This window comes from Leptinotarsa decemlineata, unplaced genomic scaffold, assembly GCF_025532065.1.
Source record: "Leptinotarsa decemlineata unplaced genomic scaffold, Ldec_3_MD MMD2_tig00001064_RagTag_RagTag, whole genome shotgun sequence".
Lineage (NCBI taxonomy): Eukaryota > Metazoa > Arthropoda > Insecta > Coleoptera > Chrysomelidae > Leptinotarsa > Leptinotarsa decemlineata.
Window position 1 is genome coordinate 15,273,703 of NW_027412558.1, and position 17,771 is coordinate 15,291,473.

At 34.5% G+C, this 17,771-nt stretch overlaps 1 protein-coding gene across 8 annotated transcripts in view; it reads right to left on the reverse strand.

The window, feature by feature from the left end:
* The window catches only part of heph (polypyrimidine tract-binding protein 1 heph), an 862,450-nt gene that overhangs the window by 593,867 nt on the left and 250,812 nt on the right, over positions 1-17,771 (reverse strand). For 3 of the 8 annotated variants that reach the window (XM_074175758.1, XM_074175756.1, XM_074175755.1), the window contains exon 1: positions 3,772-3,799. The exons of the other annotated variants lie outside the window; for them this stretch is intronic. In XM_074175758.1, the coding sequence (XP_074031859.1) occupies positions 3,772-3,784 (13 nt within the window). In that variant the 5' untranslated portion in view covers positions 3,785-3,799. Of the gene's footprint in view, positions 1-3,771; positions 3,800-17,771 lie in introns of those variants that run through there. 8 annotated transcript variants of the gene reach the window in all.

Sequence of the window (17,771 nt, forward strand, 5' to 3'; positions counted from 1 at the left end):
GCAGAGAGCTCTTGTAAAGTTTTTATAAACAAATTATGTAATATATCAATCGTCATCCAAGTGTTGGGTAAGGCAGGGCCGATCTTAACAATCCAGGCGCGCCGGGCCAGTTCACTCCTTCGGCGAATTTTATTATGTATTCAGAAAAACTAATACTGAATTGAGTAATGTGTATTTTTTTCTATATGCAGTTCTAGCAATGGGTCTACAGCAAACGCCAAACGCGATGGCGAGCCCACCCCCATGCGCACAAACTCATTTTCAATGTAACTTCCACTACAGCTCTTGCAAAACATACAAACGCTCTGTACAGAGGCGTATCATTACTTGTCCTCCAATACTGTTGGCGTTTGGCATTGTCTGAATAATTTGTGTTGTTTCTGAAAAAATGTCATCGTCTACCAAAAAACCAGTCATCAAGAGTAAGGCATTTAATGAACTGTACTACTACCTATAATACTACCGCCAACAGACAGTGGCGCAAAAATCCCAGTCCCGAAAACAGAACTAGGTTTATTAATGCTCGCAACAGCTGCAAACTTAGGATAAATGAAAGCAAAGAACTTCACAATTAGATAATTAGGGATGAACTGCTTGCCAATCTCAACGGGTCTAGATCATTCTGGTCGGTAGCTAAAGCTGTTAATCAGAACTTTACAAAATCCACAATTCCACCACTAACACAAGCGGATGGTTCGATTGCAACAACAGTCATAGAAAAAGCAAATCTTCTAGCTGAACAATTTGCATCCCACCCCACAGTCGATTTTCTGGGAAAGGCACCACCCACTATTCTCACACTAGAATCCACAATCACTTTTCGACAGCGTCTAGTCAGGCGAATTTTGAAAGAGGTCAACATCAACAAAGCGTTCGGCCCTGATGAAGTGCCCGTCATCGTACTTAAAAAATGCGCAAATGAACTCGCACCAATATTTTGCAGACTTTTCAATCTGTCTTATAAAAAAGGGGTTTTGGAAGATTGCTCGCGTTCAGCCTATTCCCAAAAAGGGTAAGAAAAATCTTCCAAATAACTATAGACCAGTCGCTTTGCTGTCAGTGATATCAAAAATCATGGAGAAAGTGAACCACCATATCCTCAAATATTTGGAAGGCTTCAACATCTTGAGCGATCATCAATATGGCTCTCGGAAACAAAGATCAACAGGCGACATTCTATCGTATGTCACCCATATTTGGAATAACGCAATCGAGAAACATGGACAATCAAGAGCTGTTGCGCTTGACATTTCTAAGGCATTTGACCGTGTGAGGGTTTGCTGGCCAAACTTCGATGCTATGGCTTGTCAGATCATTTTTATGTATGGCTCTTCAACTTCCTGAAAAAACGTTTCCTGCAAGTGATCGTCGATGGATATTTCTCGAATACTTTCACCACCAACGCTGGTGTCCCTCAGGGATCCATATTGTCTCCAATCCTCTTTTTATTGTATATCAACGACTTATTGGAAAAACCAAGAATCCAATATATTGCTTTGCTGACGACAGCACACTTGTCTCGTCATCTTCACCGGCAGCAGGCTGCATATGTCAATGAGGATCTAGAAGTGATTTCGAGTTGGAGTGAAAGTAACCAGGTCAATTCGCTGTCACAAAAACCCAGGCATCGGTTTTCTTCAGGAAGATAAATATCTCAGAACCGGATATAATAATGGTAGGTGAGACAATTCCTCTTTCTGCTTCGATAAGTTTGTTGGATGTTAAAATGGACACCAATATGTCTAGGGACAATCATGTCGCTGGAATTGCTAAAGCTGCTTTTCAAAAGCTTAGAGCACTGTTCTGAACCAGAAAACTGTTCACACCTCAGCAACTTTTTGTGCTTTATAAAGCTCAGATCAGGTCTTCAGTGGAGTACTGTTACAGAAAAGAGCCATCTGCCTGATTGGCACATCACGAGCAACCTTGATAGCCTTGATAGATATTACAGTTTGAAGTAGACAAACGGACAAAACTTTGAAACAACCTAATCGATTCCGTGGAATTAGACAGGGGAGTAGTTGTTTTCTGATGGGTGTAAGTCCATTAACCTACAGTATAGGTGAGGCTGGCCTGAACGAATTGTTCTTTTAGATAATTTGAACAACCTAATAGTTATAAGATGAATAATTACATTTCGTTCATTCATCAACAGTTTTATAAAATTATTTTTTTTAAATAACTATTTATAAACTACAAACAATTAAGATTTGCGATTAATTTAAGATCGGGTAGCCTCCTCCTGAAGCCGACAATGGGTCAGGACTCTGAATAAAATATGTCTGCAAATAATTTTTATTATCACTGAGGAAAACTACTTTCAGTTAATATAATTCGGCTATGAATTCAGAATTTTGAGGTAACATTATAACCTAACTATAAAATCTTGCTACAAGCTGTCAAAAAGATAAGTATTGGACAATTTACTTCAAATTTATAGGGAGAAAAATGTTGGATTATGAATATGTTTTAATAAAAGTTACAATCATTAGAAAAGTTGCACTAATTAGTAGATTTAGAAATTGAAGTTTATGAAAATAGGACTTTGTTATGAGAGAATCCTAAAAAAAATTAGAAAATAACATAGTTGACATTTTTTCAAGAAATACCTAATTATGTTAATTGTTATTTCGAAGGTGCCGTTTGCCTACTCACATAACTTTTTTATTTCGTCTTCCTATCACGATTAGGTTTTATATACGAATGGTTTGTATCGAAAATATTCAATTCTTTCTTGCATTTTGCATTGTAAGTAGAGAAATGAAATAGATTTGAAACGATCTATCATTGTACGATTTTAGTATACTTTTTCCTAGCAGGTTATGGACCAGAACTGACTTTTGGGAAACGTGGTCTCTTTAACGGAATTTAATTTTTCAAGAACTATTAATGCAAACATGTTCTCCATTTTAATATATTGGACATATATTGGACAAATGTACATAAAAACATTATATTATCGAATAAATGACCCACATAAAATAAATACTTTCTTAATGGGCGTTATATAAAAACTCGTCTTTCTCATTGCACTAATGAACAAACATATTGGTGTGGGTTATTTCAATTTCTAGTCATCAATCTGTAGTTCATCGAATAATGATTATTTACGTTGGATTTGACGATGAATTTGACAGTTTTCAACTTCAACTAGATTTCACAATATTTTTTAAAATGAAATGCTAAGTCCACTTCATCAAGGGATTTCAAATAATGGACTGAAATTATGAATACAACGTGTTGTCTTGAAATGAAAACTGACATGTCCAATATACCCTTCACCTTTTCTGTTTCTCCTGCTTCCCTTGAAAAATATTTTTGTAGCATTTCCACAGTTTCACAGAAAATTACTATAGCTTTGGTATTTCATTTAACATCCATTATATTAATACATTTTAGCAATTCATGTTACATGGAAACATTGTATTTTGGTATAAAAATACTGCTAACTATTTTTTTATCACCACTAGGAGGCTATGATAACTAAAAATATTGATTTTCTTCCACGATATTTGTGAAAATCTAACTAGTTTGTGATACCCGGTCATATACCAACATTCCATAGCTTTACACACGGTATACCATAACAATTGAGTCATTTGTTTTTCAAGTACAGAATGAATTGACAATAATTTACTCTTCCTGAATATATTTACTCTCACAAAATAAAAGTAATTTCGTTAATTTTTACCAAAAAAATATCACAAAACTAATTCTAATATATCTTTTTCACTGAAATCGATAACGATTATACATCTACATGATGAATACCTGACGGCAACATCTGGTGAATTCATATAACAGCTTTCAATTTTGAACACGTATTTATTCAACGTCTATCTTCACACTAACCAAATTAGCATATATACACAATAATCATCGCAAATATCGTCTTGAAAATATCCCCCAAGGTGAACGAGAAATGAAATCATTCAGCTTGCGGCAATATTTATCATTCTACAAATTACCTCATTTTCGATTTGATAATACTTCTCGTTTACTACAGCATCTCACATACGAACCGCCTACGTTCGTTATCTAACCCATAATTAAATCTAATTTATAAGCTCAACTGAATGAAAATGTCATCACCTGACACAAGTAGCACTGGAAAATTCCAATAAACTATGAAATTTTCGAAAAACTTGACAGCAGTATGGAATATTTGACAAATTTTTGCCATTATCGATTTTGGAGCTGCTGCCTCCTGCACGAAAAAAAAACATTTTCATCAAAGAATAGATTCGGTTTGCGAAAGGGTTTCGATTTTTTATTAATTTTCATTCAAGGTCAATTGTGATTCAAAATAATTTATTTCTGTTATGGTAAGTGGAGTAAGTTATTTTAGTATAATTTTCTTGAATAACGTCGCGTGATTTTACATAAAGAAGGAAAATCATTGAGTTACACATCTCAACTCAAAAAAATTATATTTCTTTTTTCCTCGGATACTTCTGGAGTATCCTATGGCAGAAAATTCAAAGTAAAAGGAATTAAAAGAAAGGTCCTTCCCATCCAACGAACGCTTGAGCAAGCCCTGTTAGAAATACTCCTCATGCTGTTGGATTCATCTGGAATGGAACGTAATTTCAATTCAGTGGGTGAGATTTTCTCTTAGATGAAAGAAATCATATTGCTCATAGGTGTGGTGACCGTTTAATGCAAGAAAGTGTATCAGTACTATCAGTAAAAAATTGATTTTACCAGTAAATTTCAATATGTAGGTACCTAAGCCATACAAAATTCCTAGAATATAAATCACTTCACAAACACCTTTTTGCGAAGAATTTGCATTGTGCAATTCAACGTCATTTCTGAATGACGACAAATTTTCAAATCAGAGAGAAAATTGAGTTTCGATTTAAGTATTTACCAACGAAAAATATTACTGAGTGAAAACTATCAACCCAATCCTAGAATCTATAAATAGTGAATTGATACTTTTTTAATATTGATGACGGAGTTGAATATTCCAGAGGATCAAATATTCTAGCAAGTTCAGAAAGTATAACTTTTTTTGAGCATACCTGCTTTTTCCCAGACAGCAGACAGAAAGGTATTGGATACAAATAAAATGCCTGTTCTTGTATGACATCCTTCGGTAAATCCGAGAGTAGACAGAATTCATTACTAGCTCACTTGATATAGTGGTTCAATCATTTGGATTGTCATTAATGATACCGTTTTCAGAGAATCTCCTCCCAGAACTATATCATCTATATGCTTACATGAATAAACATTTTAAATTCGTGAAGCTATAGGTGAATAACTTCACAAACTTTGTGAAGATCAAATCGTTTATGAAATTATTATGGTGCCTGTGGCGAAAACGCCAAAAATCCTTTGGAATTTATAATGATGTGGATCGACCTTTATCGTGGGTCATTTTATATTCAATGAAAATGTAAATAAGATAAAAATATGTAACAAAAATTAAAATTGGACATCGAATGTTTCAGAAGTCGATCAACAACATTGACATCTATCGAGAACGATTCAAAATAAAACGTACCAAAGAAAAAACTGTATTATTCTTTAGATCATTTCCAACTAGTTGTTGTCCGCGGTTTCGCCTGGGTAGAATTTGGTGTGTCACAGTTTCGTGATAGACCATCTCAAACAAATAGTTACAATATTTTTTTATTAACCCAAAACTTAGGTTTACAACTTCAAAACTGACGAAATTCAATACAACCTTTGAATCCCTATTTTTCACACTTGGGGATTCCTGAGACCCTTTCTTGATGATTATTTACGCTATACAAAGAACCTACTCGCATAATTCAAGATTATAGGTTCAGTAGCTTCGGCTGCACATTCATATAAGAGCGGACAACAGCTAGTAATTTATATTTTTACTTTAAAAATACAGTACCTAAAAAATATGCTAACTGCACTGAGTAATGAATAGCTTTGAGAATCGAATTATGTTAATTATGAAAAAAATCGCAAAACACAACCGTCAACGACGTCTGTTCTCACGCATCTGTCCGCGTTCGGGTGGCGTTCTCGGCGATGGCGCTTCATTGCTGAAACCGCCCCTCTAACCCTGCAAATCGTCCCCGGTCGCCTTACAGTAGACACGCCGCGTAATGGCTTACTGCGTTGCGTAAAGTTGATTTTATCGTCATAACTTTTAAACGATTCGTTCAAATTACTTAGTGTAAAAGACAAATTTTATGTATATTAAATACTTGAATCAACATTTGTATACAGTTTTTACGAATCTTGCAGATATTCTAAAATGTGCATGGTAAAAAAAAGTTTCCAATTTTAATGTACTTATGGCTTAGTATTTTGAATATAATATCTACCACATAAGAGGTAGATATATACTATCACGGACTGATTAAGATAAACAATCTTATGGTACATTATCTGCATGTAACTCCAACAGTACACGCAGCGCACGCCAAGCTAGCTCTCAGGGAGCTAGCTTGGCGTGCGCTGCAATACTTATCGTTATATTACGCAATACTTATCGTTATATTATGACCAAAATTACACAAAACCTTCGTAAATTGTAGTCTTTATGTTATTCTGATGTATAAGCTGTATTTATGTAAAGTTTCATTTAAATCCGTTCAGTTGTTTAGACGTGAAAGAGCAACAAACATACATCCATCCTCGCAAAATTTTACATTTATATTACATTATATAGATAAATAGATATATTCTAGAGACGGGGTCAATTTTTAGCTTCCGAAACATTAGGAAACTCATTTTAATAATTTCTTAGCTATTTTTGATACACAAAATCATTAAATACGATAGGTTACTGATGGAAAAAAGATTTTGCGATGGAATTAATGTTTTGAATTCAGGCAGTAACTTATCGGGCTTCACTAAAATGTTTGCCCTTTCTACATTATAACCTTTATTAATTTTTTTCTTATTGTGAAAGCTGAAAAAAATTAATATAGAACCTAATTATTCAACCTCATTCTCAAACATAAACCACTGTAAATTCTTGATTGAATAAGTATCCTTTTTCGAAAAAAAAAATTTTTCCTTTCTACTCTCCATCTTTATACAAAAATGTTTAAGAAAGGAAGAAAGCAATTAAGTTGAAAATTAATTCTTCACAAAGAGGTGTAATTATACATAGTAGTTACTTTCAGATACAAACTGAGAGAAGAACCCTCTCGTAACAACTACTTTTATATGAACATTGAAAAATGTGAAAAATCAGTTTTCTCTAACCAGTTTGTACTCAAAATATTCGTTACGGAACTGAGAACACAATATAATATATGAAAGAGTTATGAGAGAAGATTTCACAAACTTGGAACACTATCATCCTCAATGGCGGACTTCGAAGTTTCTGAATTAGATACAGTGTGTCTCACTTCTCATGGAAACACCCCCGTATCTTCCGTAATATTCGAGGTAGAACGATAAACTCTCAGGACTGATGGAAATGCTCAAAATGCACCTACCACCTGAATGGGGTTGACCAAAGTGATATACACTGTCCGCCACTCGCGATGGAACACCCCATTTCTACGGTAAAAAATATTAGAGGGCAAAATAGGCTCAAAATGTCTTCAGATTCGTGATCAGGACTACCAACTTACTACGAATACACTTTTTTCCTAAAAAAATTTCAGTTCTGAAAAATCCGAATTTGTCTCACTTCTTATGGAAACACCCCCGTATCTTCCGTAATATTCGAGGTGGAACGATAAAACTCTCTGGAGAGTACTCTCAGGTATGAAAGATACAGATGCTGTGACATGCTATCATCCATTTTGAGCCTATCTGAGGAAAATGTCACAGCACCACATTCTCAGATTATCGAGATAGTGTGAAGCAGTGTATAAAAAAGTATCGATGACGGCATCTATTAAAACTGAAGAAGATTATTCGTAAAACTAATTCTGGTTGCTGAACATCCAAATTCTATCGCAGAAGTGAGAGCTCTCGATTGATGAGCAAAAACTGCAAAAAATGGAAAAAATATATATTCAAAGGTTCACATCTCGAAAACTGTACAATTCTGAGCTTTGGCTGTGGACACTTTCAATCAGCACATCAAGAACTACAACATATCAAAATTTCGGCAAAATTCAAGGCAAGCCATTTCTCAAAAGAAATGTGCGGGGTCCTTTATCAAAATATTGAGGAAACATTTTACCATCCGAAACAAAATTAATCTTCATACTCATTGCAACACTGAAACAACTGTTAATTTTTAAAGAAAAAATCGCACACGGTGAACAGGTAGAATTTAGATTATTTTACCTACTTGCTGAATTGTTGTCTGAAATTAGTTGAAGGAATTGAATTACATCAGTTTCATTGAATCATGCGGTGCTCTGAAATCACCATGGAAAACAGTTGCTCATTGATATTTACTGTCAACCTGACAATATTGTTGAAAGATCTTGTTGTATTAACCCCCAGACCAGTTTTCATTCATTTGTTGTTTCTAGTATTGTTGTTCTTTGAATCACCGTTGTTCCTGTTGTTTCTGCCGTGTTTTTGTTCCCATTGTGTTTATTATTCCTGTATTTGTGTTGGATATTGTTCCTGTGTTCCAGTTGTTTTCTGTTCGTGAATTCCTGTTCATATTTCAATATTTCTGAAGTTCCCATTTTAACTAATATCAGCTCATTTTGATTGACAAAGTTCAACATGACACGTCTGTCACTTTAAGCAAAAATTGAAATGGTTTTAATTGTTGGTAAAGGGGTGAGGTCTTATCGTGAAGTGGCCGCTGAATTTGATAGAAGACACCCGCTAGAGGTAGCTGTACACCCTGGAACTGTACATAAAATATATAATCTATTCGTGAGCGCCGGCCAAGTAACAAAGGACCGAAAAATTGCAAAACATCATATTGATGATGATACGATACGGCTCATCAAGCTGATCCTAGAATTAACTTGAGAAACTTATCACTTTGACTCGATATGAGCCGCAGTAAAATATGGAGGTGTTTAAAGAGGCATAAAATGTATGCATTCAAACCCAAATTTTTACATACTTTGCACGAAGTAGATGAAATCCGCCGTATGAAGTATTGTTTATGGATGCAGGAAAATTATCTCAATGACAGGAATTTTTCTAAGTATATCTTATACAGTGATGAGGCTACCTTTACCACGAATGGTGTTGTATCTTCCCAGAACATGAGGTTTTGGGCTGAACAAAATCCAAATTGGGTGGTGAATTGTAGAGACCAAATATCTCAGAAAGTTAATGTGTGGTGTGGTATCCTGAACGAAAATATCATCGGGCCATTTTTTTCGATCAGCATTTAAACGGACGACTATTCGTTGATTTTCTCGAAAATGCATTTTCCGATGTGTTGGAAGAACTAAGTACCTTTGGATGTGAGACACAGCATGATTTTTCAGTTATATGGTTCAACAGTTCACAATAGTGGCATAACAAGGGTTTAGTTGAATAGGAATCTACCTATGAAATGGATAGGACCCAATAGTCCTCTCGTAGTATGGCCACCACGATCCCCAGATGTAACTCCACTGGATTTTTATTTATGGGGAAACTTGAAAAATGAAATTTATAAGGATAGACCAACAAATAAGGAAGATCTCCGTGCAAGAATTATACAAGCGTGTAGAGAAATCACACCTAGAGAACTGAGAAAAGTTGGAGGAAATAATAGAAGGCTTATAGAAAAATGTGTTTGATTGGAGGGAAATTTCATAGAAGGCACGAAAATATAAAATTGTCAACAGTTGAATCATTTGAAATTGACTGTTTTGTTTTTTAATTGAAAATGTGATTTTGAAAGTAGTACTTCGAAAGAATTTTGAGCTACATAACATTTTTCGCCACAAAATATCCTTGTTTTTCTTTAAATAATGGGAAAATGAGAATATGAACTAACATTCACCATCCTGAAACCTCACTGATTACATGTTTCCGTTCCTCTTATAAAATTACCATTTTCTCTCTTATTGAGAAGGAATAACTTTCCTGACAACAAAATAAAAAATGAATTATTTATGTGAAAACAAAAGTCAAGTTTCTCTTAAACAATTTCGTTCATGTTTTGATGTCAAAACAAAAAAAAATCTACTTCAATTATTACGGAAGATACGGAGGTGTTTCCATGAGAAATAAAACAAATTCGGATTTTTCAGGACTGAAATTTTTTCAGGAAAAAAGTGTAATCGTAGTAAGTTGGTAGTCCTGATCACGAATCTGAAGGAATTTTGAGCCTATTTTGCCCCCTAATATGTTTTACCGTAAAAATGGGGTGTTCCATCGCGAGTGGCGGACAGTGTATATCACTTTGGCCAACCCCATTCAGGTGGTAGGTGCATTTTGAGCTTTTCCATCAGTCCTAAGAGTTTCATCGTTCCACCTCCAATATTACGGAAGATACGGGGGTGTTTCCATAAGAAGTGAGACAAATTCGGATTTTTCAGGACTGAAATTTTTTCAGGAAAAAAGTGTAATCGTAGTAAGTTGGTAGTCCTCATCACAAATCTGAAGAAATTTTGAGCCTATTTTACCCTCTAATATGTTTTACCGTAATAATGGGGTGTTCCATCGCGAGTGGCGGACAGTGTATATCACTTTGGCCAACCCCATTCAGGTGGTAAGTGCATTTTGAGCATTTCCGTCAGTCCAGAGAGTTTCATCGTTCTACCTCGAATATTACGGAAGATTCGGGGGTGTGTCCATGAGAAGTGAGACACACTGTACTCATCTCATTTCTTCATCAGCACCATTATTAAATCTACTCTTGTCACGAAGACAGAATGTCAGCAATAAAAATGGAGAAGTAGAAGGCCAAAAACCTAGGCTTGGTTTGAAAAAGATGGTGATAGTCTTTCTGAATTGAATTTGCATATCTGAGGCAAGTGTACCTAATTGACATTCACGCCAACTGTGCTGAAGTGTTCTTTTAAATAAAGTTAAACAACTTATATTTTGAATACTGCAGTCTGTTGAAAAATTGAATGCTGAATGTTTATTTCGAAATAACGTGTTAATCAACATGAGATATTTATCTTGTTTTTGTCGGGGTTTTCATTCCTCCATTAATTGTTCTCAAAGAAAGTATTATTATAACAGCGTAACCCATCTGGCCCAGTAAGCAACCTATTTTGTTCGACTTGACAAACGATCTACTGCCGCATGCAAAAATATCCGTGTTTAAATCTCACCCCGACGCCGACGCGACGATTTCATCATTATTTTATGTTAGAAGCCGTTATTCTCTAGGACAACAATATCTGATCTTTTAGTCTATTTTTGTTCGCGCCATCTCATAATTCCCCTTTCGTTTTTAATGAGTTGTAGCCGGGCCAAGAACTGAGTAAACACACCAAAGCCATCTGCGATTCCGCTGGAAAATTAATTGCGGTTTTCTGGTAGATGACAGCATTCTAAATAACGATTCGATTTAGTTTTATGATAAGAATTCATCAAATCTCTAGATTCGTCAGTCACAGAATCATTCAAGAAAGAAATGTGAATGTTTTTTCAATTGACTGTCTCTCCATGAAAAGATGTGTTTCATAGCCTTATAAAATTACATGAGAAAAATCTTAGGAAAAATCACAGTTTTTCAATAAGTATATCATAGGGCATGTCAACTTTCATTAATGAACCATCAGGATGCTATATGGATTCATTTTATTGCAAATTATCAAGAAAGATGAACTCGGAAAGATGAAACATTATAAAAATATGTTGTTACCAAATGCCGGAATTGTGTGAATTCGTATTGCCAGCATTTTGTATATCTCCGCAGTTGAGCCAGTATTCGAACGAATATAAGAATAAAATGGGTCAAAGATATGGGTTGCTGGATGTTAGGAGAATCTGCCGATAGGTGTACCTATAAGGTAGCACATTGCACAGCGTAACTTTTCTATAGAATCGATAGATCACCCTAAGGCATTTGATACAGCATTGCACGAACTCATCATGAATCTACTCAGATGTCTTGTGGTACTTGACCAAATAGTGAGGTACCTTGAATAACTACTATAGTCCTGAAAGACTCGAATTACTCATGCCAATAATGCTATAGTTCAAACAGAAGTTTATACAGAAGGATCTGTTCATCAGAATTATTTTGATTTGCATCATGGTTTATTGCTTTTATAATACCACTTATTTATGAAACTAATGACCTGAAACTAATAGAGGGGTCTGTATCTTAGCCTCCTTCTGTTCTGTATCACGTTTTATTGGGATTATCAGTTGATCAGATTATCATCTTTGCAAATCAGGGGCAACCTAGCTATTTAATTTTTTTTTTAATTTTAACTTTATGCCTGATAGTAGGGATATTTATCACCCCTTGAGGTTGAGAGCGAAATTTAGAATATGCAAGCCCATACCTTGTGAGTGTTACAGAAATTCGACATAAGATACACATGGAATTTCACATTCACACCCAACCAACGAAAATTTTCCCAAAAACTAACAAACTATTTCAGTGTGAAATAATTGCAAAATCCAAAACGAACACTCGAGAGCCAAGTGGTCGAACACTCGAGAACCGAGTGGTCGAACACTCAAGAACCGAAGGTCGAACCCTCGAGAACCGAAGGTCGAACACTCGAGAACCGTGTGGGCGAGGATTAATGCAATGGAAGAGATTTCCGGTTTTGGCACGTGTGAGAAGAAAGCTGGATAAGAAAGGATAGTTCTTTTTGGTGCGAGTCTTGAAGCTGTTAACATGGCATTCTGGTGAAAAGTGGAAACTGTTCACTTCGAAATTAGTTCTTCGAAGCCACATTGTACTTTCCAATCACAATCACAAAATGAAATAATTCGCAAACATTTTTTTTTTCTTATAGAATCCAATACAGTTCAATAAATTTTTGCACATTCACGTTCAAATATTCAAAAATCGAATTTCTCTCGCTTTATCATTCCATTGTAAAACTCGCGATTCATCATCAACAAGGACAGATATTTCCGATTTTGGCACGTGAGAAAAAAGCTGAAGAAGAAAGGATTGTTTTTTTTTGATGCGAGTCATAGAAACTGTTCGCTTCGAGATTAGTTCTTCGAAGCCACATTGTACTTTCCTATTTTTCGTGTTTTTTTGTCATTGTGTTTTGTGTTAATAAATTTTATCGTTGAATACGCGGAATACGAATTCACCTATCACCAGTCCCAATATTATGTTTTTCCTCCAAGAAAAATAAGTGAAATAATGCGTGTAGAATGACATATCCAAGAGGATAATGAATGAGACAAAGGACAAGCCCACTACTGCAAAAACACTAAGTACATAATGGAATAACAAGCTAAGACAAGTCGCAATGAACCAAAGTTGTGAATAACCCTACCGACAAATATATTAACGAATTATTCCTCGAGCAAGGCTCCGCGCTATGCGAGCAATTATTTCAATTAGCACACTCAACAAAGAAGGAATTTGGGAAATTGTAAACTCAATATCGTTCATTATCATGATTCAACTTCGGATTTTAAACACCCCCGTTCCAATAACATAGAGAGTCAAATCAATGAATACTTTTTCTCAAAAGTCCCTAAAAACAGATCCAATTTTAGGATTAATTTCAAGAATCATTTTTTGTCTTTATATTATTTGAAATCAAAATTTATTCATATGCGTTGCTTCTGTTCCAAAAATATTCTTGTAATTGAAATAACAATACATTGAATATTCTCATAATAATGTTAAATGTATGATTAAATGTTCATATACTTTTGAAACAACTACTTTTTCTTTCGTGTAATTCAATGTTCATGTGAAAGCAGTTATTTATTGTGTCGGGTGCGCTTTTTTTTCCAGTCTGCATCTGAAAGTAACGTCTATACATGATCTCTGTAAAGAGTTCATTCTGAATTTTTTTCTTTCCTTTGGAAATTTCCCACATTTTTTTGTATAATGATGTAGGAGTAGAGAGCCAAAAACATTTTTTTACAAAAAGTAACCTCTTCAAAAATTAAAACCCTTTCAATTTTCCAAGATGTAGTTTTTGAACCAGTCAAAAATAATGATTTACGAGTTTATTCCACAGAAATCACGTTACAACAAATCACCTCTTCGTCATTCTTGCCCTCCCTAAATGTGATACCACATCCACTTTTTATAAGTACATTCGCTGAAATTTTCACGGCTGAAAAACCACTGAAGAAGTACTCTTTAATGAAATTATTAATTGTAGTTATACAATCTTCTGTACACAACTGCCAAGAACTTGAACTTTCGAATGTACCACAACTCCGCGAATTATCGCGAATTATCGCACTCGGCTTATGCTTCGTGCTTACGATTTTTCGCTGGTGGGTAATTGGCTTCTTATCCTAATTGGCAGGTAATATACTATTAATCTCTGTTGGTTTTATGATTCAGTTCAAATTATCAATTGTTTTTGAAAACAACTTACAACTCGTTTATCACCTCCCATAGAGATGATGTAACATAACAAACATATCAACAGTGTTTATTTGCAAGTTCAACAATCGAAAAATATCTCTTGAAAATAGGGTTGGCAAAAAGACATCGACTTAAAACCTGTTGAGTTGAAGCAACCTGCTACTTTCTATTTGTTTTTTCTGCAATGCATGAATTAATCGATTAAATAATCGATTGAAGTATAGCTCAATCAATATGTTCAAGATAAGTAGGGCCAGCAAGAGAAAAGAGATAGAAAATCGGTTGAATTAGTAAAGCTTATCTAGATAACGTTTTGAAATTTAAGGAAATTTCGATCACGTGTGAAACATCAGTGAAGTCAGAAAGCTAATTTATTACGAGTAATTCTTCTTCCGATCCATATTAAAAATTAAAATTGGTGAGTGTTTCTCGGAGACGAAACGTTGGATCGAAAATATGTAAACACCTTGTACAGCTTGAAAAGCAGCAATCAGAAAGTGTTTTTGTTTTTTAACCTCTTCTTGAATGAAGTAAGAAAAAATAAAATGGAATTGGAGAAACTAATGGCAACTTCCAGAGAAATTTCCTAACTTTCAAAATCACATAAGCTCTGAAATTGGCAACTTTTCCTAATTTTTAAAATTCTGTATCCCTCACGATTTCCGATTTTCCTTCGTATCTTGAATAAACAGTATAATATCGAGTATAATGAACTTCAGTCGAATAACATCTATCTCTGCCAAACGTAGAATGAGTGATGAAATGGACAAGCCAACTATTGCAAAAAACACACTGTGTAGATGACTAAATAACAAGGTAGGATAGATAAATGGTTAGCGAAGTTGTAAATAACCCTGCCGACAAATTTATTAATGAATTAATCCACAAACAAGGCTCTTCGCTAAGCGAGCAATTATTTTAATTAGCACACTCAGTAAAGAAGGATTTTGGGAAATTGTAAAGAACTCGATTACGTTCATTACGATCATAATTCACTTTCAAATTCTAACCACCGTCAAAATTCCACCAACATATCCATATTAAATCATAGCAGCACCAGAAGTAGAATTAGCTCTCCCAAAAGGTTCACCGTGATTATAATTAAAAGTAACTCGCAAACCGTGAAACGGTTTCCCTTTAAACCGAAACTTCGTTTTAGCGATAATAAAAAGAGATGTAATTCACGCTCTTGCTATATATAATTCATTCAATGTTGATGATGAAAACAGGGGAAAATATTCATATATTTAGTTTCAATCTGATAAAATTTGAGATGAAAAAAAAAGAATTGAAATTTTTTATGTTTTTCATCACTTTCATTTGTAACTAACGTTACTGCAGTTTTGTCCTCTAAGGACATTTTAAAACTTATATATTATTATACTAAAAATGGTTGATTACATTAGCCCTTATATCAATCAATCATTTTTAGTTTAATGTATAAGTTTGAAAATGTCCCTATAGGACGAAACTGTAATAACGTTAGTGACAAATAAAAGTGGTAAAAAACACAGACAGTTTCAATTATCTTCTTTTCATTATTATTTCCTACCACACAACAACTAACGGCTACATTCATCAATTTATTAAAATTTGAGAATGCACTCGACTGTTCATAACATAAAGAGTCAGACACAGAAACGAATTGATATGAAATTATCACCTGGTACTGACTAAACAAAATGTGAGTTTTCTACATTTTGCAAATTTTAATTCGCACTACTACGATTCTTATTGAATACTTTCTTGGGGCGAGTTCTTCCACTGTTCCAAAACGGGAATTACTCCAACGAGTTTTGAACCATTCATTATTTTGACCCAGTCCAAAATGGCTACTCCTTGTGATTTTGCAGGATCCACCTTTCCAGGGCCTATCTACGGACCCTAGCACTTAGTCAACATACCTTCCACAGTTAGAGATTGTTACATGGAAATTATTTTCGAAGTACACTATTAAGGATGATAGTGTTTTCTGCAAGTGAAGTTTTTCATCAATGATCTTTCATATATCACGTTGTGTAGTGTTCCTATGAATGACATCTGTTTGGGATACAAACTAAATGGGAAAAAGTAATTTTCGTGTAATGCAATGTTCATGTTGATGTTTCGAAAGGGTTTTTTCTCTCAGTTCCTGTCTGAAAAAACTTCCGTGCATGACCAAGATATCCTGATGAGTTGCCTTTCTAGAGCTTTTGGAATCCAAATTCTATGGTCATCTGTTATTGAGAAGGTTTTTTATTTTGCCGTAATAGTTGTACAGCTTGTGAAATATAGAAAGAGCTTTCTGAATTCCGTCATGGTCCCGCCCACTAGATGTGCGTTCGTAAGAAGACTATGAGAGCGAGAGAAATAATTCTCTAGTCTCTTCCTTGATTTGACAAGCTGTACATAGTTGTTGTCCAGTTGTTCGTAGTTGTGGAATTGGCCGTGGTGCCCTCGACTCACGATCGGAAGGCCTTCTGAGAGTTGTCGTTCGTATGGGGGCGACAGCTGTTTACTTTATAAGCTGTGTACTTTATAAATGAGTACCATATAGGAAATATCTCCTGATGAGACAAACTTGTGTAGAGAAATGTGGATACAGTTGTCCTGTATTAGAAAAAAAAACCTAAAAATCAATGGAAATTTCAATTTAATTTATTTTGAGTTCAAAGTGGTACAGCGTTAGTTCTGTGAGCTGGCATAGTTCCAAATGATGATCGATGTCTTGCAAAATGCCTAGATGGCACATTTGTATATTACCATAATTACCGCTTGAGAATATTAACTGACAAATGGAATCGTTTATAGAACAATTTTGAGATGAATTTCAATGAATCAAAATATATAACGGATATCCCTTATAATTTACATAGGTATGGTCCAGTTTAAGCGAAAGTTACAGATCAATTCATTATGAATTTTCAGTAAGTTAAAGTAAGTTTCAGTAAAGAAAACAAAATTCGAGAATGTCAAAAAACTGCTTTTATTCCAGAGGATCGCTGTATTCAAATTATTTTGAGATTGTAAAATAATTAGGGTGTATCATCAATTCACTTTCCTACTACCATTACTTTTGTTTCATTTTTATTTAGAGTCATACCGTATTTCCTAAGTATAATGTTCCAGGTTTCTATGTTACTAAATCTACTCCTTTCTTAGTCATTATGACATAATGCTCAGCAAACGTTCCTTATAATATATCTTGTTATGTTTCTATATCCCACATGTGGTTTTTTGGTTTTTATCATCGAAGTATATGGAGAATAATATTGTCGATTCCTCTGAATAATATTTCACATAACTTTTTCATAAGAACTTCATCAAAGGCTATCTCCAAATCTATAAATACCATAAAACCCCTCTTTCTCTGTTGTATTTATTTCCCCTTAAATGTTTTTTGGTATAAATATGATCTTCCATTCATAAATCCGCTTTGTGA